This window comes from Alexandromys fortis, unplaced genomic scaffold (assembly GCF_014885135.2).
Source record: "Alexandromys fortis isolate MF-2015 unplaced genomic scaffold, M_Fortis_MF-2015_v1.1 scaffold_92, whole genome shotgun sequence".
In the NCBI taxonomy this organism is placed as follows: Eukaryota; Metazoa; Chordata; class Mammalia; order Rodentia; family Cricetidae; genus Alexandromys; species Alexandromys fortis.
In genome coordinates, this window is record NW_026067972.1 from 6,457,918 (window position 1) to 6,481,747 (window position 23,830).

General features: G+C 39.2%; 1 protein-coding gene across 8 annotated transcripts in view; it reads right to left on the reverse strand.

The window, feature by feature from the left end:
• Unc13b (unc-13 homolog B) overlaps positions 1-23,830 on the reverse strand; it is a 187,830-nt gene that overhangs the window by 100,926 nt on the left and 63,074 nt on the right. For 7 of the 8 annotated variants that reach the window (XM_050155897.1, XM_050155891.1, XM_050155893.1 and 4 more), the window contains one exon: positions 22,155-22,212. In XM_050155897.1, the coding sequence (XP_050011854.1) occupies positions 22,155-22,212 (58 nt within the window). Of the gene's footprint in view, positions 1-22,154; positions 22,213-23,830 lie in introns of those variants that run through there. The other variant, XM_050155899.1, reaches the window with a different exon arrangement.

Consider the following 23,830-nt stretch of genomic DNA (forward strand, 5'->3'; position numbering starts at 1 on the left):
TAAGCAGGGCTCACATGGGCTCACAGAGACCAAAGAGGCAAGCAGGGGGCCTGCATGGGTCTGTACCATGTCCTCTGCATATGTGCTATGGCTGTTACCTTGGAGTTTTTGTGAGATTCCTAACAGTGGGGGTCAGTGTATCTCTGACTCTTTTGCCTGCTCTTGTGACTCTTTTCCTATTGGATTGCCTTGTCCAATGTCAATATGAGGGCTTTGATGGAGGAAGGTCATTGGTTAAAAAATAAAGAAACTGCTTGGCCCTGATAGGTAGAAAATTAGGTAGGCAGAGTAAACAGAACAGAATGCTGGAAGGAAGAGGAAGTGAGCTCAGACGCTATGCTTCCCCTCTCTGGCCCAGACACGATGCTGAATCTTTCCCGGTAAGCGCACCTAGTGGTGCTACCCAGAATATTAGAAATGGGTTAGATCAATATGTAAGAGCTAGCCAATAAGAGGCTGAAACTAATGAGCCAAGCAGTGTTTAAAAGAATACAGTTTGTGTGTTGTTATTTCGGGTAAAGCTAGCTGGTGGCAGGAGCCAGGTGGCGGAATGCAACCCGCAGCTCCCTTACAACAGGGCTTCGCCTTGTCTTCTTGTACCTTGTTTTGGCCTGACTGTCATCTCTTGAGGGCCTGCTCTTTTCTGGAGAGAAAAAGGAGAGTGGATCTAGGGAAGAGGGGAAGTAGGAAGGAACTAGGAGGAGTGGAAGTAGGGGAAACTTTGGTAGGATGTACTGTATGGGAGAAGTTAAAAAACAAAACAAACTAAAATTCTAGGAGCCAATTTTAATCTATAGATGGTATGTCACTACAGTATAAGTCAAAACTAAACTAATCAAATTGTGGGTTTTTTTTCTACAGTAGGACAATATAGTTATTATATTAACAAAAATTAAAAGACACTGGCCTTACTGACAGTGATATGGAGGCATAGGAAGGGAGAAGGTACTGCTAAGTCATCTCCTATTTTCTAATAGAGAAATTCACTACTGTAGCTTTTAACAAAACAGTCTAGCAACAAATTACATTTGGGACATCAAGCATTCCAGGCAAGTGTTCAACCACTGAGTAAAGCTGTAGCCCCTTAAACTAATCAAACTATATTATTAAAAGAAGTTCATCTTTCATATATAAGTTGTCTCAGTATACTTGTTTTTTTTAATGCTTGTCTTAAAATTGTATTACGTTGTTGTTGATCTAACTTATCCTATGTATACCCTACATGTTGCAAATTCCCAGTATATCAGAGAAAAGTGTCTATCTACTTGTTTGTTTTGCACTGAAGTCTCAGATAACCCAGGCTGGCCTCAATCTCATTGTGTACTGGAGGATGACCTTAAACCCTTAATTGACCTGGATCACTCTCCCAAATGCTGAGATTACAAGCATACATAACCAAGCATGACTCAAAGCTAAGTCTGACAGGCTATGTCTTTGGGCTTCTCCCATGTTGGGCAGAGAAATCCTATGCTGAAGGACAAATCAGATCAAGTGGATTCTTTTTAATCTCAAGAACATTGGTTTTTCATAAGAATTAGTCAAAGTTCTTGCTAAAATACAGATTTGGGGGCTGAAGAGATAGTTCAGCAACTAAGAGCATGTTATTATTTTTACAGAGATCCTGAGTTTAGTTCCCAGCATGAACAGGGGGCAGTTCACAAGAGATCTGACACCCTCTTCTGGGCTCCATGAGCAACCACACTCACACATGCACAAACCTACGCACAGACACACATGCAAACTCAAAATTAAAGATAAATATATTTTATTTTTTGGTTTTTCAGAGATAGTGTTTCTTGTGTAGTCCCTGATGTCCTGGAACTTGCTCTCTAAACTGGGTTGGCCATGAACTCAGAAATCCACCTGCCTCTGCCTCCCAAGTACTGGGATTAAAGATGTGCACCACTACCACCTGGTTCAGAAAAATAAATATTTTTTTTAAAAAAAATACTGATTTCTAGATCCTGTTCTCAAAGATTCTGAGTCAAAGGGCTGAGAAAGGTTTGGGAATGTGTATTTGTTGTTATTGCCATGGACCTTCCTTTAATGAACACTTTGATGATTCTTGTGCCAATAATTTTTTAATTACATTGGGAAATAAGCAACAAAATTTCTTCCATGAAAAAAAAAAAAACATAGTCTCTCACATCAAAGCACAGTGCTCCTGTGCTAATGGAGGGAAGAAAGTGGCTAGCCCCACACTATGCTACTATTCTGAAGTCTTCTAAACTGTGATTACACAATAAGTTTAAAAAAAAATTATAGCCACTGAGCCAATAAATGGCTCAGCAGCTCAGGTAAGGGAGTTTTTCATCAAGGCTGAAGACTGAGCTTTATCCCACACAGTGAGCGAACCAACTCCCAGGAGCTGTCCTCCCACCTCCACATGTGTACTTTGTCTGGGTGTCTCTCTCTGCCTCTCTGTCCCTCTCTCTAAGTGCCCCCCTCATGTAATATAAGAAGTTCTAGCCACTCTAGAACCTAATTCAATACAGATACTTTTTTAAAGGTAAATCTTTGGCATCTATGCCCAAGCTGGCTGGTTGGGCTATGTGGGCTACATCAACATACATTCCTCTAATTTTGTATATTTTATCTTTTAAATTTTTTATCAGTTTTAGGTTATTTATTTTAGATGCATGCATGTATTGTGTGGATACACTCATACCACATGGTATGTGTGGAGGTCAAAGAACAACTTGTAAGACTCAATTCTCTCCTCCTACCATATGGATCCCAGAGACCGAACTCAGTTTGTCAGGCTTTGAGGCACATGCCTTCATGGACTGAGTCATCTCTCTGGGTCTGTAATTTTTATCTTGTTTCTAGTGGCAATGTAAAAAAATTAGAAATAGTCACATTAAAAAATAAGGTCTATAATTACCAAACAGAACATCCCCCAGGCAACTGTTACATCACCAATTACCAGTCCAATGTTAGTTGTTTGTTTTTTTATTTTATTTTATTCTGTGACTCTGCAATGCCAGAATACTTGAGATCCAGACTCAAGTGAATAGACATTGCCCATGCAATGACAGGACTCACTCCTAAATTACTAAATTGTAATAATTATCAGATAGCTCAGAAAGGACATAAAATCAAGCAGTAGAAATTATTCCTTTTCCTTTTGCTAGACAGTAGGTTAAACAAGTACCACAGAATTTCTTTCTTTGTAAAACAATAGAAAAGAACCTATCATTAAGAAAAATGCTTCAAACTTAGCATAGGAGAGTAACTAAAAGAAAACAAAATACTGGCCAACCTTACTTGTAAATATAGATATGAAGAACTCAAAAGTGAAATATAAGCAAATCAACACTAGCATTAAATATGCAAAAAAAAGCTATTGACCACAATAAATCAGGGTGTATAACAAGAAGGTGATGATGATTTTCAATAGAAATTGATTAATGTATTCATTATATTAATGAACCAAAAGAAAACACTGATGAAAAACTAAGTTAGCTGGGCTAAAGAAATGGCTCAGGGGTTACAAGCACTGGCTGCTCTTTCAGAGGACCTTGGTTCAATTCCCAGCACCTACACTGAGGTTCACAACTATCTGTAACTCCAGTTCCAGGGGATCCAACACCTTCATGCAGGCAGAACACCAATGAACAGAAAACAAACCATTTATATATATTTAAAAAAAAAAGTGTTACAAGAAGCCATGAGAGTCTGTTAAAGATTCTCAAGAATTTATTTAGGTATAAAATAGGGGTAAACATTCACTGATACAGAATAGTTTAGACACCACTACTGATCCAGATGCCTTTGTCCAGTCGTTCTGTCCAGAAATGAAGAGCAAGCCGCTGCTCCATTCTGACCACCCAAGAGAGCACAGGAGCAAGAGAGCGCGAGACCCTCTCCCTCAGCTTATAAACTGCCATGTCCACAGACAAGACCATGCCCAAGGGGTTATAATCCCAAAAAAACATTGGCTAAAAGGATCAAAATTCACACTTCCCCTTTTTTTTCTAAATACGAAGGTTCTAATCCTAACATAAAATTCTCTTACTTCTTTAAAGTCTTTGTTCAAATGTCATCTGTTCAATATGATCTATATTCTCATCATGTTACTTAATGTTGTATTTTGTTGAAGGCTTTTTCATCTCCTGACTCTACCTTCTTTTCTCCTCTATCTCTGCTTGGAATTCCAGCCTTCCTCTATTCTGCACTGCCATAGGTCCAAAGTAGCTTCTTTATTAACCAATGGTAATAAAATATATTCACAGTATACAAAGGGGAATCCTACATTACTTCCCCTTTTCTGTCTAAATAAAAAAGGAAGATTTTAACTTTAATATAGCAAGATTACATACAAGAAAACAGTTATCAAGCAAGAATTATAATTACAATATTTAGTCCATTTACATTTGGCAAATTAAGGAAAATATCGTTTATCCTATCTTTGTGAGTCTAAAGTTTTATGCTTAATCTATCTTTTTTAATTATAACTATCTTTCTTCAACTCCATCAAAGACTCCAGAAGGATATAATACTACCTAAGTAAACAGGAAGTGCACTGTAAGCAACTTTTAAAACTCTAGAATTGACAGAGACATCTTGCTGCCTGGACAGTCACCCAAAGTTCTTCTGTAACATTGGGTCATCCATCTACAGCCTACAGGCCCATAGTATCTGGCAGACTTATCCATGAAGCAGAAAATTTCAAAGATAGTTCCACCTATATTGGCAGTTTGTCAGTTACTTTCTTCTGTGTCCTGCAGAATGTCTGACAGACTCTTTCATGAAGCAGGAACCCTGAAGGACTGTCTCACCTTCTTTAGGCAACTTCAGAAGTCATTTTTCCATGGGTCCTGCATGCCCAGTTCACACAGCATACCATCAAGCAATCCAGGCAAGAGCAGTTTCTTGCCCAAATGACTACCCAACTCCATAAAGAACCTCATTGATGCCCATCATCCTCTTGAAATAGATTGGTGCTGCCAGGAGCAGATGTCTGATTGTCATGAAATATCCTCAGTTCTTAAAGCATTTTAAATGCCATATTCTGTTAGTCTTTAAAAGGTTTGAAGAATACCTATCCATCTGAAATATATCTCTGTACATCTAGAAAACCTAACATGACTACAAGTTTGATTATTATAGATGGCTATCCATTTATCTGTATTTGTTAATTATGTATTTTAAATGAGTTGCACAAATACAATACCTTAATCGAGAGCAGAAATATACATATGAAAAAAATGACCTTAAATCTGTATCAATAGACCAAGATCCATATGGATGCAAAGTATTCATCTCTATATCAAATCCCCTTTAAATGAAAACAAACGTGTATAAATAATATTTGGGAATTTGGGTGCAGTTTTCTCCAAACTACTTCCTGCTTTTTGTTGGGCAAAGCATTTTTGGGGTTTCATGGAGACCTTTCAAGGGTCTTGGTCCATCAAATCACATTAGTCTGGAAGGAATCCACAGGTTCTCATCATCTGTGGAAACTAAAGCAGAACCTCTTTTCCAAAGCAACATATCCTTAGGCCCAAATTTTGAAGTCAAGATATATTTAAAATATATATGTTGGTTGAGCTTAGCAGCCTGTACAATAAAATAGCTCTCTGTGCTTATCTCATTCACAGTCAAAAATTTCAGAGAAAACACAATAATATACATAATCCATACTCTCTGTGTATATTCCATCTTTACATGGCTTATCTTTTTTTACTCCTTTAATCTATGACTGTCTGTGCTCTTCTATATTACTTTTACTGTCTCTTTAGAGACTTTACTTTTTTATAACTGTCTATACTCTTTTGCTTATCTCTCCTAAACCTACGTACATTTTTAAACACACTATGTCTCATTTAGAGGTCTTTTACGTCTGAATCTGTACTATTGTGTATCTAAAATCCTTTTCTGACAAGTAGCACTTTAAAATGGTAAGCAGTGTGGCTATGGCAGCCCTGGATGCTGGCTCCACCTCTCTTGGCCTTTCAATATGGCAGAGGAACATTTACTGCCTGCTCTGGGATTGCTGAGTGAGTGCCATACTCACCACCTTAACTATGGGAAGCACCGTGCAGCACATAAACCCTTTTTGTCTTAGTAAAAGCTAAATCTGATATGCAGAGTGCTGCGTGGCCTGGAAATGGCAGCGGGAATCCACCATGCTTTCCTGCCTGTGCACACTTAGCAGACCAATCCAGCTGCTTGTCCAGGCAGGGGTGCTAAGGGGCAAGCATGTTCTTAGTTACTTTCCTCCAAACCTCAAACAGGCATATAAGCACCCAACCTGAAGTGTGTGGCTGGCCATGCAGGTTAGTCCCAAATGTATGGGCACCATTTGTAGGCAGAGACTGCTCGTTCATTTCCCAGCTGCCCAGACCCCCAAAAAAAAAAAAAATCACACAGAAATTACATTGATTATAACACTGTTTGGTTATAATTAATAAGAAGCCTAAGCTCTTACATCTTAAATTAACCCATTCCGATTATTTTGTATTTTACCATGAGGCTCGTGGTTTACCAGTAAGGTTCCAGGGTATCTGTCTCCTTAGGCAGCTACATGGCATCTTGGAAAGCTTTTCTTAACAATACCTAATCTGAATATTCTTTCTCCAGTCTCATTCAATACCAACATTTACCTTTATCATTTGTCACATGGTACTGCTTGCATGTCCCTCCCTCTCTATACTTTCCATGCCTCTTGGCAGGAGAAAAAAACACCCAATAACTGCTTCTGTAATGAGCAATTTTGCCAATTGTTTATATTTACAATTATTGTGTCAATTGCATTCTATCAAATTTATCACTCTATATTAAAGAAACCTATAAAATCATCAGATAACATTCATGGAAATAATTATACTTACTGCACTTACAACACATACTGAGTCCAGTAAAAAAAACACCGACCTATTGTCATCAAGTCAAATTGATACATTAAACTGACATTTTTAACAAACATAACTGCATAGTTAATGTAATGACTGCAATTATCTACCTCAATCTTTCTGGGAGAAGATAGGATAGAAATAAATAAATGAGTCAGAAGACTACAATTAACATTATTTTTATCAGCCAAACCATATTGTTACAGTTTCTTCCTTTTCTTTGTTTGCCAGCACCTATAATCAGCATCAATATTAGCTGCTTCCACTGCTACCATATGTATAGTGTGAAACTCCTCACCCACTCTTATTGACAGAAGTCCCTGGACAGACTGCACAGTATGGCTTGAAATAGTTTGACTTTCTCGTGCTTTTCATGTTACCCTAATAGAAAGAAAAATCTCTCCATTCAATCAACACATTTCAACTAGTTCTTTCAAAAGTCATTTGTACATATATGATATAAAGGTAGAGGGGAGAACACTGGAATAAAAGTTTAAGCAGGGACTGGGATAAGGGGAAAGAAATGGATGAGGATGGGTTAATCAAACAAAGGCTAAATGAAAATCCCCTATGGAAACTTACTACTTTGTAAGCTAATTAAAAATATAATTTGAAAAACAGAAGTCTGAACATAGATATCTCCTACAAGAGTGAACAGTGAGTCCCTGAGAAGACATGAATTACTAAATAAAAATCTCAGTACTAGGTATGGGATACTTCCCTACAAATTATTGGTCAAGAAGGCCCCAGAGACCCAGAGACCAACACAAGCTAGTGCCATTACTCTATTTGACCCACTGAACTAGAGGGTAAGACCCTATTGCTGAAAATGCAGCACATTTCACTTGCAGAACACAGAGAAATCAGTGGAACTGACCTGAAAACTTTCTTCCTGCTGACTAGCTCTCATAATCCAAGAGGTACCGAGCAGATTGTCGGGAGAAAGACATCAATGGTATTCCTTCAACTAATCTTGAAAGCAACAATACCAACCTACCAGGCAAGATGTGATCTAGCGGCACAAAGATTTTGGAGGTAGTAACCAACTGCTTTGGATTGGATTTGAGGCCTATTCCACCAGAACTATTTGAGGCCTGATACTTTAAAACTGGTCAAGAGTCCAAGGTGTAGGTTGTCACAAGCCCTAGAGAAGAACCTGTATTGTTTTGCTAAACAGGTTATCAAACTGTCTTCTAAATACTAATGCTTATACCCAAAGACCAGTACCTGAGAAACTTCTCTCTTCAATGGTAAATAGTTAATGCAGAAACTCATTAATTGTTCAGATCACTGAGAGTAAGCATCTATTAAGTGCTCAGCCCTAACAGGCTATTTGTAGCAATATCCCCACCACAAGCTTCAGAGACCATCTCAGAAGAGAGGCTGAGAGAATGTAAAAACCAGAGAATGGGGAAGAATGCTCTCAATTGCTTTCTTTGGGATATGATATGACCCACTGTACACATGAATTCACACAGCTATGATTACTTACCCAAGATCAATCAAAATCAGTCAAATTTTCAACAAGCAGCACTGACTGAACTTAGTGGATTATTAATTTTTTTAAAGAAGAGGATGTGAATGGGGAGGAGGATGTGTTGAGGAGGAAGGAGGGAGGAATTAGGGATTCCTGGAAGGAGTGGAATATGAGAGTTGAGGTTTCCTAGGAGAGCGGGAAAAGGAAGTTGAGGGTGAATATGATCAAAATGCATTGTTTATATTATGAAATTGTCAAAGAATTAACTAAAAGATACTCTATCTTCAAGTAATTTTTAGCCAGGCATTATACATTCCTATAATCCCAGCACCGGCGGATGGAAGCACAAGGATCAGGAATTCAAGTTCATCTTTGACTACATAGTAAATTAAAGGTAAGTCTGGATTACATAAAATCCTGTCTAATAAAATTAAAAATTCAAAGCTGCGATGTAGCTCAGGGGTGGGGTACTTGCATGAGCAAAGAACTAGGCTCTATCCCCAGCACTGCAAAAAGAAAAAAGAAAAAAAAACTGTTTAAAGGTATGCAGGAGCAAAGGGACAAAGTTGTTTCTAAACTCCACTCTGGGAAGCTTTCAGGTTTTGCTTTTTCTTTTTCTTTTCTTTATTTTTTTTTTCAGGTTTTGCTTTTTCTTTTCATTATTTTGAGACAGAACCTGGGTCCTCTGGAAGAACAACCAGTACTCTTATCCACTGAGCCATCTCTCCAGACCCTTCAAGCCACCTTTCAATAAGTACTAAAATTATGCTTTTCCCCACTCTTCTCAAAAAAGCCAGCTAGTCTTTTTTAAAATCCAGGAGAGATGAGTTCCTTTAGGAGCAAACAACCAAGTTTCAATTCTCAGCACCTAAAATATCCGGCAGTAAGGAAATCAAAGATTATGTCTTTATGATTGCATGGGGGAAATATCCTGTTACTCAGAAAATAAGTAAAAAAGAAAGGTTTTTGAAAAGTTTTTTTTTTCCTTTAGGAAATGTTTACAGTATAATGTTGATGTAAGTCAAAGTTCTAAAGGGGGAGTGCCTGTATTAAAGATTCTACAAGTGATTCCAACTTCATGATTGTGTCAGACTGCAAAGTTACAGATCCACAGCCAGTTTATCCTGGGCTTAGCCCTGCCCTGGTTAATTCTTCAGTCAACTAAACACATCTAGGAAGAGAGAGCCTCAATGGAAGAACTGCCTTCAGATCTGCCTGGGGCATGTCTGTGGAGCACCATCTTGACCACAGATTGATATAGGGGTGCCCAGCCTACAGTGGGAGGCATCACCCCTAGGCAGAAAGTTTCTGGCCTATATAAGAAAAGTAGCTGAGCACAAGCCAGTGAATAAGTAAGTCAGCAAGAAGAATTCTTCCACTTGTTTCACACTGAGTTCTTGTCCTGACTGCCCTTAATGATGAACTGTGTGGTGGCCTGAAAGAAAATGGCGCCAAAAGGGAGCGGCACTATTAGGAGGTATGGCTTTGTTGGAGTAAGTGTGACCTTGTTGAAGGAAGTGTATTACTGTGGGGGTGGGCTTTGAGGTCTTCTTTCCTCAAGCTATGCTCAGTGTGGCACACAGTCCACTTGCTATAGCCTACGGATCAAGATGTAGAACTCTCAGCTCCTTCTACAGCACCATGTCCTGTCATGATGATAACGAACTCAATCTCTAAAATTGTAAGCAACCCAATTAAATGTTTTCCTTTATAGAAGTTGTTGCAGTCATGGTGTCTCTTTGCAGCAATAGAAACCTTAATCAAGACAGATTGTGAGGGGAGGAAATGGGGGGGGATGTTTAGCCAATAAAAACATTAAAAAAAAAAAAAGACTGTGACCTAAAAGTGTAAGATAAGATGAACCCTTTCCTTCCCCCAAGTGGCTTTTGGTCAGTGTTTCATCATAGCAACAGAATGAAACTAGGACAAGTCCCTTAATAGCCATTCACAACCCACCTATGGCATACTCATAACTATCAGGTAATCTTACTTAGAATGTATTACCAGACAACTAGCTTCCACAAACCCAAAAGCTAAAATGTCATCAGGCATCATCTGAAATCTATACACAGACTACCCTGCTTTACTACGATCCACCCACCTCATGTTTCCATCAATGTATTTGAAAATACATTTATGACCTAATTTTTGTTCTGTTAGTAAAAATCCATGATGCCAAGAGATGGCTCAGTGGATAAAGGCACTTGTGGCTAAGCCTGAAGACCTGGCCAAGGCCCACATATTAGAAGGAGAGCACTGACTTCCATAAGCTATTCTCTGGCTCCAAAGGTGAAACCAAGGTGCAACTTGGTGCATACGCAACTTAAATAAATAAAATTTTAAAACTTCACAGAATTATATCCATAATAGAATGCTACTTGGGACAACCTGCATCTTACTTGTATTCTTTTTTTTTTTTTTTTAGAACAGTGGTAAAGTGCTTATCTAATACCTGCAAAGCACTACATTATATAATAATTTTATATATATATATGGAGGAGGAAAACATAACAAGTAGAGAGAGTATATACCAAATCATAAAGAGCTGCCATATCAGAGTAAAGAATGGATATGTAATTTTTGCTCTCTAGCATAAATTTCAAAGTCATTTAAAGATTTTCTAGTAAACATGTTCCATTTTAAAATCTTGTTTCACCAGGCAGTGGTGGCACATGCCTTTAATTCTAGCACTTGGAAGGCAGAGGCAGGTGGATCTCTGAGTTTGAAGCCAGCCTGGTCTATAGAGAGAGTTCCAGGACAGTCAGGGCTACACAGAGAAACCTTTTTTAATTTAATTATATTTAAAAAAAAAGAATATCTATAAAAATAAGGAAAAACAAAGAAAAATAATATCAAAAAAAAAAAAAGCTTGTTTTCAAAAACCACAACTTGGATTGATGAGATGGCTCAGTGGTAAAGGCCATCTAGTCTAATGATCAGAATTCATATGTGGTGAGGAGAATGGACTCCTGCAAGCTGTCTTCTGAAACACACACACACAATGTGGGGACAGAAAGACAACTAGGGAGAGAGGCAAATGACTAAATGTAAACAAAAACTCCCTTTTCTGAATAGAAATGGAGGAGGAATGAATGGGGGGGGACAGAGAAGAGAGGGGAGGGACTGGGAGAAGAGGAGGGAGGGTACACTGACCAGAGGCAAAATGAATAAATAAATAATTTTTTGGAATGATGAATAAAGAAAAAGGAGGCAGGGATTAGTGTGTTTGAGGGTGAGGGAAGCAACCCTTCCCACAATTCTAGGCAGAGTGGCCACCAAGTATTCAAAACCAGTGAGAAAACTGGCGGGCGCTATGGACAGAAACTGTCAAAAATTCTCAGGTCATGGCAAACGTATCAAAGTCACTGTAGGAAAACGGGAAGCATTCCCAATGTATTCTGAGACAGAAGTCCAGAAACAGATCTCAACTGTGAAAAGCAGCTATAAATCTAGTTCTTAGGGATTCAATAAATTCCTTAAAATAGGTTAAGAATCCCAGGAACACTAATTGGTACAGTTTTACTGTTGCTATAAGCTATCATGACCAAAAGCAGTGTAGTGGAAAGGGTGGATCATGACAAAGCAGTGATGTCTCTGGGTGTAGGTTTCGGATGGTGCTTGATCGCATTTTAGCTTTTGGGTTTGTGGAAGCTAGTGATTTGTTAAAACATTCCAAAAAGATTTAGCTGATATGCTAGGTAAAGCTCAGACAGAGGTGGGCAAGGAATGAGCTGCCTTTCGTATAAAGCCCAGGAGTAGGCATGGTACTGCTCACTATGGACTGGTCCTTCCTATGTCAATTAACAATCAAGAAATGTCCTATAGACAATGCACCCACAGGCTAATATAGAAGCAATTCTTTAATTGAGGTTCCCTCTTCCCAGGTAACTCTACATTTGTGTCAAGCTGACAGCAGACAGTTGAAGTTAACTATGACACTAATCAAGAAGTATTAATATCAAATATAAGATGACTGTGGACATTTCACTACAGTATATTGAATTCTAAAGCCACCTCAAAAGATGGAGAGAAAACAATGCGTGCATATATATTTGGACAAGAATAAAACATCCTGAATGACTATAGTGATGACTGATTTCTACTTCAAAATTTATGGTGAGGGGCTCCATCTAGATTGCTGGTAATAGACAATGTTTTATTTGTGGATTCACTTATTTGCTTTTGAGAGAATTCTAATACCATTTGAGAAAGTGAAAATACAAGGTCTCCAGAGATGCATATAAGTAGGAACCAAATCACCTGCAGAATAGGTCACATGTTCTGGTGCAACCCAAGGTTCCTTTACATCTGGAAACTTTGTAAGGTGATTAGATCTGATGATGAGGAAGCGCCAAGTCCTCTCAATTTGGCGTTCTCCAGCATAAAATGTTGATATAATAATCACATATCTATATGATCAAGCCTTGATTCAGAAATTACCAGTTGGGCCCACTCCTTCTGAGATAGGGTGGGTCCAGAATAGAAAAGCATTCTGAACCAGAAAGAGATGGACAATCTTATCTGTTCTATGGGAATCCACCATCATCTCACTGGGAGGCGAGGCCCTCTTTGAGAGGTATCCAGCAAAGTTCATAAACTTAAAGCTCATCTTGTTCATGTTAAACAGAGAAGCAGACTAAGATCAGCATTACCAACTTGCATTCTGTGTTTTAATGAAATCATTATCCATTAGAACACTCCGTATCCTATTCTTCCACATGGGGGTGAATACCTGGTTACATACACAGAATAGTCCATTTCTCTACCTCCTTCTAGGGTAAACATTAGAAATTACAGGCCATACAGCAGCAGTGGGCAGCTTTACAACAGAAACAGAGAGTAATGGGAGGATTAAGAGAAGTGCTTGAATGTGGTGTGGCACATGAAAGCATAAACTAACTTCTGTTTCCTAAGAACCAACAAATACCAGCATGAAATAAAGAAAATCAAGAAGGGTAAAGTACTTTACATAAACATGTCTCTTTTGGATACAATGGTAATTAAAATGTTACAAACTGGCAAAATCAAATCACAGAGCATTGCTGACAGTACTTCTGAATGTCTGGTAGCTGTTATTCATGATCTAATTCACACCCTCTGTTCTGAACAGTTCATTCTTCAAGAAATATTTTAAACTAATATGCAAAATTTTAAACCCCTTTTCCTATTCAAAACATTAATTCAATTTGGGGATATTTTAGATATATATACATATTCACACATGCACATATAAATGTATCATATCCCTAAAATCTATAGTTTTTTTAAGCAATAAAACACTTTGTAGATAACCAGAAATATTTCTATGAAACACAAATGGTGGACTGTATCTCAAATAAAAGTTCAAACTGGATCTGACAAGATGGCTCAAGGGATGTGGTAATTTGACTAAGAAAGGCTCGCAGAGGCTCATATGTTTGACTATTTGGTCCCCAGCTGGTGGTACTATTCCTAATTAGGAATTCCAGGATTAGGAAGTGTGACCTTGTTGAAGGTGTGTCACTTGGGAGCAGGCTTGAGGTTTCAAATAATTCTTGACAATCTCAGCGTGCTCTCTGCCTCCTCCTTGGGGATCAAGATGTGATCTCTTAGCTGCTACTCAACTGTCTACCCTCGTGCCCTTGCCTGACCATTATGAATGCTAACCTTCTGGAACTGTAAACCCAATCCCAATTAAATGCTTTCATTATGAGTTTCCTTGGTCACGGTGTTTAATCACACCAATAGAAAACTAAGACAGCCAGTAAGGGTAATTGCCACCAAGGCTGAAAATCAAAGTTCAGTCCCTGATCTCCATGTGTTGTGACAGGTATGCACATACACACATTTAAGAAAAAATTTTAAAAATTAAAAAATAATTTCAAAGTTGAAAATACAGTTGGGATTATATTGCCAACAGGACTACAGAGACTCCAAAAAACATTTTGTTGCATCCAAAAGAAACTAATTGGGGGGGGGGGAGGGAATAGAAGTATTATCAATAAAGAACACTTCAGAGCTCCTTAGAATGTATAATCAAGGAATGATTAGTACTATTGATGTTAACTGTATCAAGCTCAACAGTCAACTCTGCCTAACTAAATCCCAGCTCCTAATTAAAAGAATGAGTTTACAGCAATTTGCCTTCATATTATCAGGTCTTTAAAAGTATTCAGTTGTGTTTTTCCTGCATTTGCAGTACTGGGAATGGAACCCAAGTCTTTGTTCTACTGAGCTATGTGTTCAGCCTAGAAATACAAACTCCTTTAAAAAAAAAAAAAAAAAAAAACAGTTGTTAGCATTCAGGCACCTGCACTGGCCTGCCCTTGGGGACCTGGCAGGATACATGCATGTGCTTGCCAGTACTCAGGTAGTACTCTGGCCTGCTCAGGTTCCTGACTATTTTGGTATCTGTGCACATGCATTACATCCCCTTTAAAAGGTAGGCCCTGCCCACCTCCACTCCCTCTATCTTTCTGTCTCTCTTTCCTCTTTTCTGCTGTGCCTGTCTCCAGAAGCTGGTCTCCCCCTTTCCCTCCCCCCCTTTCTCATTCCCTTCCCCCAAGTAAAATACCATCCAGTGAGCCCCCATGCCCTCTCTCTCACACACCTGCCATTTAAATTACAATACTGGTTCTGTGATCTCGGCAGGCTTTCCTGGTGATTGTCTGAGGAGACAGTCTGAGGACAGGAGCACCCTTTCAGTCAGGATTTTGTAGAGGTAAAGGGTCTCTTAATGGCTGGCTACATTGCTTCTCTCATCTTCAGCATTAACCCCTATATCTGATTCTGGGTCTTATTATTAAGACCAATTATAATTCATGCTACATGGACCTTCTGGGGCCTGGCAGACCTAGACCTTCCAGCCAAAGACTGACACTGTCCTGAAACCTCAATTATGGAGGACCCTGGGGAAGCTGCCCAGGTAGTCAGCAAGTCTTTTTTTTTTTTTTTTTTTTTTTGAGACAGGATTTCTCTGTGGCTTTGGAGCCTCTTCTGGAACTCTGTAGACCAGACTGGCCTTGAACTCACAGAGATCTGCCTGCCTCTGCCTCCCAAGTGCTGGAATTAAAGGAGTGTGCCACCACCTCTGTCATTTTTATTTGCTAACTCAGGTAGAATTTATCCTTCTCAGAACTCTGAGGTTGTCTGATGACTAGGCTAGCAGTAGCTTTGTCAATTTAACAGCAGCAACCAAGGCTTCAGCTGCCTTCTCAGTCCTCTGTGTAAAATTCAAGTCACAGGCCTCACTCTCCTAGAGCCAATACTAAGTCTATACACAATTTACCTCATCACCAGACTCAGAAAAGAGATAAGCTCACAAAAAATACTTCAATGTCACTTTTAATCACTCCTTTGTCTAAATCACTACTTTGTAGTGACTCTTTTCAGTGGTCAGCCATATATATCTGATGAAGTAGATGAAAGGTACTTTAAGGTTTGTTTCTGTGAAGATGGAAAAGCTTATGTGGTGATAAGGAGAAACTGATCTGAGATGTATAACGAATGAAATGTTTCAGATTTCTTTCCCTCACTATGCTACTGATATATTCTTAACAGACTTGATGGGATTCTGATAAACTGTTAATCTAGCTCTGGTGAGTACTACCACTATACTATATCACTATACAATCAGCCACAAGCCCAGGACCTTAAAGTCCTTTTAGTTGCTTTCTAACTATAAACTTAGAAGGTGCTTTTCATTGTGCTAAAAACATCTCTCACAGTTTTCTGGATAGAAGAAAGAGTGTAAATGCTTTCAACCAGAATCACTTCTCACATGAGTATATTGCCATTTCTACAATATAAATTTCAGTATAGACATTAGTGGGAACACTAATGTCTCTAAAACTCATCTTTTCACAAACTCAAAGAATTCTTGTGCGCTCCAGGGAGTCGACTTGGATCCACTTTGACCAGGTCAGACGCACTGTCTGACACACTCTAGACAAGTACTGGCAATCAACAGCCTAAGCCTTCCCCTCTTTCCCTGGTCTTGGGACTCCCCTCCCTCAATTACCAGGACCTAAGGGGAAAAAAAAATCCCTAAACTTAACTTTATCCTCTGCTCTGCCAACATCTTGCCAGATCCAAATGGTGCCAGAGAGAGCCTGCCAGATATTCCTGGATATGGCCAGCACTCCAGGTTTCTCAGGTACCCCCAAGATTCTGATGTCCCCAGCTAAGCAGGAAGCAGTCTCCAGAACTCGGCACTCTCATCCAGCCTCACCTGCTACCTCTTTCTAACGCCTCACCTTTTTATAATAAACAAAAGGGAGGAATGTTAGCATTCAGGCACCTCACTGGCCGTCCCTTGGGGACCTAGCAGGGTACACACATGTGCATGCCAGTGCTCAGGCAGTACTCTGGGCTGCTCAGGGTCCTGACTACTTGGTCTCTGTGAGCATGAGTTATGCCCCCTAAAGTCGGGCCCCACTCACCTCCTTGCTCTGTCTCTCTGCCTGTCTCTGTATGTGTGTGTGTATCTCTCTCTCTGTTTCTTTCTTCTCTTCTGCTGTGCCTGTCTTCAGAGGCCAGACTCCTACCTCCCCTCTTCCCTTTCTAATTCCCTTTCCCCAATAAAAATATTCTTCACATGAGCCCTATTGCAGGATGGCATCTCTCTCTCTCTCTCTCTCTCTCTCTCTCTCTCTCTCTCTCTCTCTCTCTCATATTCTCTCTCGCACATACACACCGTTTTTTAAATTATAACATTAGTACTGTACAGTAAGGAAAATATTAAAATATAGCTGGGCCGTGGTGTGCACAGCTTTAATCCCAGCACTCAGGAGGCAGAAGCAGGTTGCTCTCTGTGAGTTCAAGGTCATCCTGGTATACAGAGTGAATTTCAGAACAGCCAGGACTACTACACAGAGATACCCTATCTTGAAAAACCAATATATAGACATATATACACTACAATTTTACCACTGGGAGCTACTACTACAATGAAGTTTTCATCTATTCATGTGTATATATTTTCCCTAGATAACTAGAATCATATTAATACTTTTAAGACCCAACTGTAATATTGAGTTGGAAGTGTCACCCAGCCTGACAAGCGCTTAGACTCCAACTCCCAGCCTGACAAGCCCTGACCCCTCCCCAGGGAGGGTCAGGACCACTCCACAGGGTATGTAGGGTCCCGCTGGAAAAAGAAACACATAGTCGTGATTTGGGGCTTGCGTGTGCACTCCCTCAATCTTCCCCCTGCTATGCTCTTGGCCACCCACCCAGGACCGTCGTCTATTAAACACCAGCATTTAATTTGGTTTAATCTGGTCTGATTAAAATCCTTTGCGCCAGGGGAGAGGCTCTGTTAGAAAATATTCCTAACACCTACTTTAAAATTTTTTCACATTAAATATTCCTGTATCTCAAAAAAAATTTTTTTTACTTAAAAGCTATACATTCTTCCCTTGTACATCTAGTTTCCTTGAACATTTCCTACAGATTGGGGACAATGTACCAGGATATATGCATACTTATCAAATTCTTTCCAGAGACTGAGTCACTTTTGATTCATCTAACTTACAGCTAGCAATGCTGTCACTAATACAGTGAGTGGGCAAAGCTGATATGTATAAAAACTGAGGACAGCAGACCGCTACTGAACTGCTCACAGTGAGTCTGTTAAGTATGGCACCATGATGTGTTACTGCATGATTGGACAAGACATACATATAAATACCTTTACCGAAGAGTCAAAGTTGAATACTGTGGAGATCTAGATGCATTTGTAAGAGAAACTATTCTACATAAACTTATGATATTTAGCCCTGTGGCTATAGTTCACAATTCTACCATTTGTTGCTAAGCAGATCTGCACAAGATATACAGATCAGACTACCATTTCGTTATCTTCCATCTGAGAAACAAAGGGGACTCCAGTATGAAAAGCAACAAAAAGCACGATATTCTGAGGGCAAAACATACAAAAAGCAGCATGCTACCAACTCAAAACTGATGTCATATATGAGAAATATGTCTTTAGAAAGTATATTGAATCTCTGATGCAAATAAATAAAACCCAGTCTGATAAATAGCCCAGGAAAGAAAGTAATATGACACTGTAATGTGATGTGGGAGTCCCCTCTGTATGCTGTGAATACCATTGGTTAATAAAAAAAATTGTCTTGGGCCTACACAGGAAATAGAGGTAGGTAGGGAAAACTAAGCTGAATGCTGGGAGAAAGGAGGTGGAGTCAGAGAGAAGTCATGTAGCCAAGCCAGAGACAGATGCAGGAACTTTACCCGGTAAGTGACTGCCATGTGGCAATACACAGATTAATGGAGATTGGTTAAATTAAGATATGAGTTAGCCAATAAGAAGCGAGAGCTAATAGGCCAAGCAGTGATTTAAATAATATAGTTTTTGTGTGATTATTTTGGGAGTCTGAGCAGCCGGGAAGCAACAACAGCAGTGGTGACTGAGAATAATTTTTTAAGAATTTATTTTATAAATGTGTGTGCACATGCTCATACACACAGACACACACACACGCACACATGCACATATGAGTACAGGTACCTACAGAAGCTAGAGGGATTGGATCTTCTAGAGCTACAGTTTTAATAGTTGTGATCTGTCCAACATGGGTGCTGGCACCTAACCTCTAGTCCTCTAGAAGATCAACAAGCACTCTTAACCAATGAGCCATCTCTCTGGCTGCAAAAATAATTTTAACAGAAATACAAAGTCAGGCTAATAGGCAATACACACACAAAAAGGTTATCTTAAACCTTATTGTAGGCCAGGGACATAACTCATTGATGAAGCACTTGCCTAATATGCACAGGCCTTAGGTTTTGTCTCCAGCACTAAATAAAATAAAACGAACAAAAGTTAGTTATCGCACTCTACATAAAAATGCAACCCATGCATCCTGACTTAGTTATATAGTGAGACAAAAGGGGGATGTTTTAGGAATATGGGGGAATTGAAATAGGACAGATATCATTGTAACATGAAATTTTGTTATTAGATATGACAGTGATTTTGTAATCCTATTTTGAGTTCTTTCCCAAGGCAAAAAAAAAAAAAAAAACCCAACAAAACAAAAATCTTTTAATCTTAAACTTTACTGAGTAAGCTTGTTATTAATGATAATATATTCTAAAATCTATTTGTATTCATTATAGCACACAGGAAATGAATGGGTAATTTATGTTTTTAACAACAGAGCTCAGCAGGGTGTGGTGGTGCATTCCTTTAATTCCAGCACTAGCAGATCTCTAAGGCCAGCCTGATCTACAGAGTAAGTTCCAGGATAGCCAGGGTTACTAGGAGAAACTCTGTCTCAAAAACAAACAAAAAACAGGAATTCTCATAGAGAGAGAAGACACATATATGAATGAACAACATATATGAATGAAAACCAGAAAAAAACAAGGAAGTTAATAGGTGATACCAGATGAACATGTGTGTGTGTGTGTGTGTGTGTGTATGTGTGTTTCCTAGCTCTATCCATTCAGAGAGCTAAGAAACAATAGCAATCCTTGCAATGACCTAGAACTAGTTCTAGAATCTAAATACCATTCCTCAAGCAAAGCTTCACAAGGAGAGACGGCTTCTTCTAAAACTAAGGCGAGAAAAGGAAGATGATCCTAGAACATTCATTGTACACAACTGATCAAAGAATGATAGGGCTATGCATCCAAAAGGACAAAATGACCTAGGATACACTTTAAAGGAAGCTCAGAGAAGGAAGTACCCTGTCCAAGGTCACAACACAAATGGTCAGTGGCAGCTGGTAACCAGGTTAGGCTTCCATGAGATACAGCACACATGCCTCTGCTAAGGTTCTGGGTCAGTCATTGGTAGAAGAGATGAAGACTACCAGGGGCCCCTAAGGCCCAAAGGTCTGGAACTCCTGGACATAATAACAGAAGACATCCAGGTGAGATGCATTCAAGCTCCTGACAGACCCCGGACCCCATCAGTCCTTTCAGCTTCTGGTGCCTTCTGACTGGAACACACTCTCTACAAACAATTATTAGCTTGTACTGGCTTCTGCTCAAAGGCCATCTTACCGAGGGTCTTCAATTACTACATACAATAAAATTAAAAAAATAGAACAATAAAGACTGTTCATTGAATTTTAAAGCAAAATTTCTGTAAGATTAGATTTTTTTCAAATGATGAAGCAGGGAGGCTATAGGAACAAGGTTTCACAGCAAATAAAACTATCAACATAATAAAAACTGTGATTATTTATCACTTTTCATTTCCTCCTGCCCACAAGGCATTGCTGCTTCAACTGTACTTCATCACATGAGTTCAGGAAGAAAGAAGCTTTGAACAAGTAATCATCCCATTTGTTTCTGACTAGCGATCCTGAGAAAGGGTTTAAGAAAAAGATCAAAATTAAATCATTGCAATGAGTTTTGAAAAAGACTTTTCGATTCTATCTTACACTCTAATCTTCTATTCAGATTCTTCCAGCCTTATATGACCCTAAATATTTTATCTTAAATAGGAGCAGCAACAGAAGATCACAACAAACCACATAAAGAATACATTTTTTTTATCTGCACCAGTCTTACTTTTATCAAAAAAGAGTATTAAAGCATGTACAAACTATGAATGGAGGTTTTTCTCTGACTATAAAAAGAAAGTGATGAACACAGTCACTCAAGATAGGTGCTATGGACTAGGATGGCCTCACTTAATAATCTATGGGAGTCATAGCAGATCATTCAACCTCTTCAAACATCAATTTCATCATCTAACTGTAGAATCTGTTTTAGGGTTATTGTGAAGAGTAAGTAAGTTCAATAAAACAGATAATAGTTAAGCTCTAAGAAGAACATCTGTATATTTTAACTTTCCATATGTTACTTCTGTGTTTTTATTGTTATTATTTGACTCTTTGTTGGTTTGCTGACTGACCTGTGTCCCTATGGTTCTTATTACTGCTAGTACTATTATGACAACTGCTACCACAGCCAATTTCAATCTGCAGGTGATAAAATTTGGCATTTGATTCAGGAAAATGAGGGCAAAGCAAATTACAACACACCACCACCACCACCACTTCTCAGGTTGAAAAACTAAAACTCTACAGTAGTCTTTCAGTATCTCTCAAGCAGTTTTGTAAGAACTTGAAGAAAGTTAGCAACACACTAACAATTCATGACTCATTCCCAGAAAGAATCTGTGACCTGGACAAATTAACTCAGAAAAAAATGACATGTTCCCTTCCTTTGTTAATTCACTCTACTTTATTAAAGTTTACTATGCACTAAAAATTAAGCTAAACACAAGAAATACAAAATGGAATAATGACTATGTCTTTTAAAACTTTGTGGGGTTCCTAATGATCTTTTTGTTTCTCTTTTCTTTTTCAGTACTGGGAATCAAGCCAGGGTCTTGTGCTCATTAGACAAGCCCTCTAACACTGAGATCTATTCTAAATACCCCAAATGATTGTATCTACAAAGTAGACCCAGGTTCTAATGTCTGATATTGTCAGTGCACATACATGGTACATGGAAACATAAAAGAGAAACATGTGAAGTATACTGTGAAACACGAAACAGCAGGAGTTTTTCACAGAGATCAACCAGAGCCCTAAAATATACTAGCAGGTAAACAAGGACAGAGCGGGTAAAACCATGCACCATGGAGTAAGAGTTAGTCAGTGCAGGGCAGATAGCACTGTCCTACTATAGCATACAAACCAAAAGACCCCCTCCAAAATTTATGGGTGGACACAGAACCTCTGGAACAGCCTCTGTTTACACAGCTCAGCTCTCCTCAACTCAACACAGGCCTCTTTTGTGGAGACAGGACAGGCAGCTGCAATTAAAACCAGCTCAGAGACAAATTTCTCACTTACAACACTGGGCGGCAGCAGTGGGCAATGGCTTCCTCTGGCTTTCTTCTTGACTAGAATACTAGAAGCAGAAAGGAGAAGAAAAAAATATATAGTAAGAATTTCAAGTACAGAAGTGGGTGGGGATCTCTGTTACCTATAAAAAAAATACTCAGTGCTTGACTGGGGTCAATTTTTTATTGAACATACAGAATTTCACATTGCTATCCTCCCTGTGGGATTCTGGCTTAGGCTAGATCTTCAGTTATGGTGCTGGCTCAAAGCAGTACAGCAGAGGGACCATTCTGACCAAGAGCATGCCAGGAAGCTACAGAAGGCCTGGCCTTAGAGTGTTTCAAAGGGTTCTGTGCATGCTGGTGGTCAACGTTGAGATTTTACAAACCAAATGATAAAACTGGAAACCTCTATCAGCCTGTCTGCATATCCTTGGGAAACAATGCTACTTCCCTTGCAATGCTTATGGATATTAAAACTGCATATCTGAGAGTATACAGCTGGACTTCAGATATATCTGGAAGTTTCCTCCCACTCTAGCCTCTCCAGGGCCACCCACAACCACTACAATGACAATACAAATGTACAGGATACTGAGGCCATAAGAAAATTCTCTATAAGAGAGAACAGAATTAAGGGAAAGTTCCGAGAGTGGCAGAAATCAAAAAGATATACACCAACAGATGTACACAGCTTAGACAGCTAGTTCAGTTTGAGCACAGTGGAGGACTGGAAAGGTGTAAAGATTTGGGCCAGGCAGTCAAGGTGGTTCATGCTTAATCCCTCCACTCAGCAGAAGGAATGAAGATATCACGAGCTCAAGGTAAACCTCAACTACATGAAGAGTTAGAGGTCACCATGGGCTACATGAAAAAGGTATCTGACCTTCACATGCTAACTTTGCCAATCATTAATAAGTTATGAGGTTCTGGGCAAGTCACAGCTAACCTGCCAATGAGTCACTCATCCAGTAAATATTGACTTAGCACCCACTGCTTGCAAAGGCTTGTTGGAAATATAGAGTTTAAGTCACAGTAAGGAGTCTGAAGTTTATGCTAGTATATTGGAAGGCCCTCTAGCTTTAAATATAAGAGAAATATGATTTGGTTACTGAGTTGACTTGGATGAGCTGTCACTATAGACTTGGGCATTTGAAATCTTGGTTCTCAGTTGGTGGAACTGTCTGGGTAGGTATGAGAGGCGTGGCCTTGCTGGAAGGAGTATGTCACAGGTGTGTTTTCCAAAGTCATGTCATTCCCACTTAACTCGTTCTTTGCTTTCTGTTTCTGATTTGAGATTTGAGTTCTCAGCTGTTCCTGTCACTGTGCCTGCTTCCCTGACTCCACACCATGATGGACCCTCATCCTCTAGAATAATAGCTCAAATGAACTTTTTCTTCTCTACGTCACCTTGGTCACACTGTTTTATTACAACAACAGAAAAGTAACTAATTCTAGCCATAAATAAAGGACATTGAGCCTATAATTCGCGATCCTAGAGAAGCTAAATAAGAAGGTGAACCCAAAGAAAAACATATAGGCATCCTCCTGAATATTAACCTTCATCAGGCGATGAAAGGAGACAGAGACAGAGACCCACATTGGAGCACCGGACTGAAATCTCAAGGTCCAAATCAGGAGCAGAAGGAGAGAGAGCACGAGCAAGGAACTCAGGACCACGAGGGG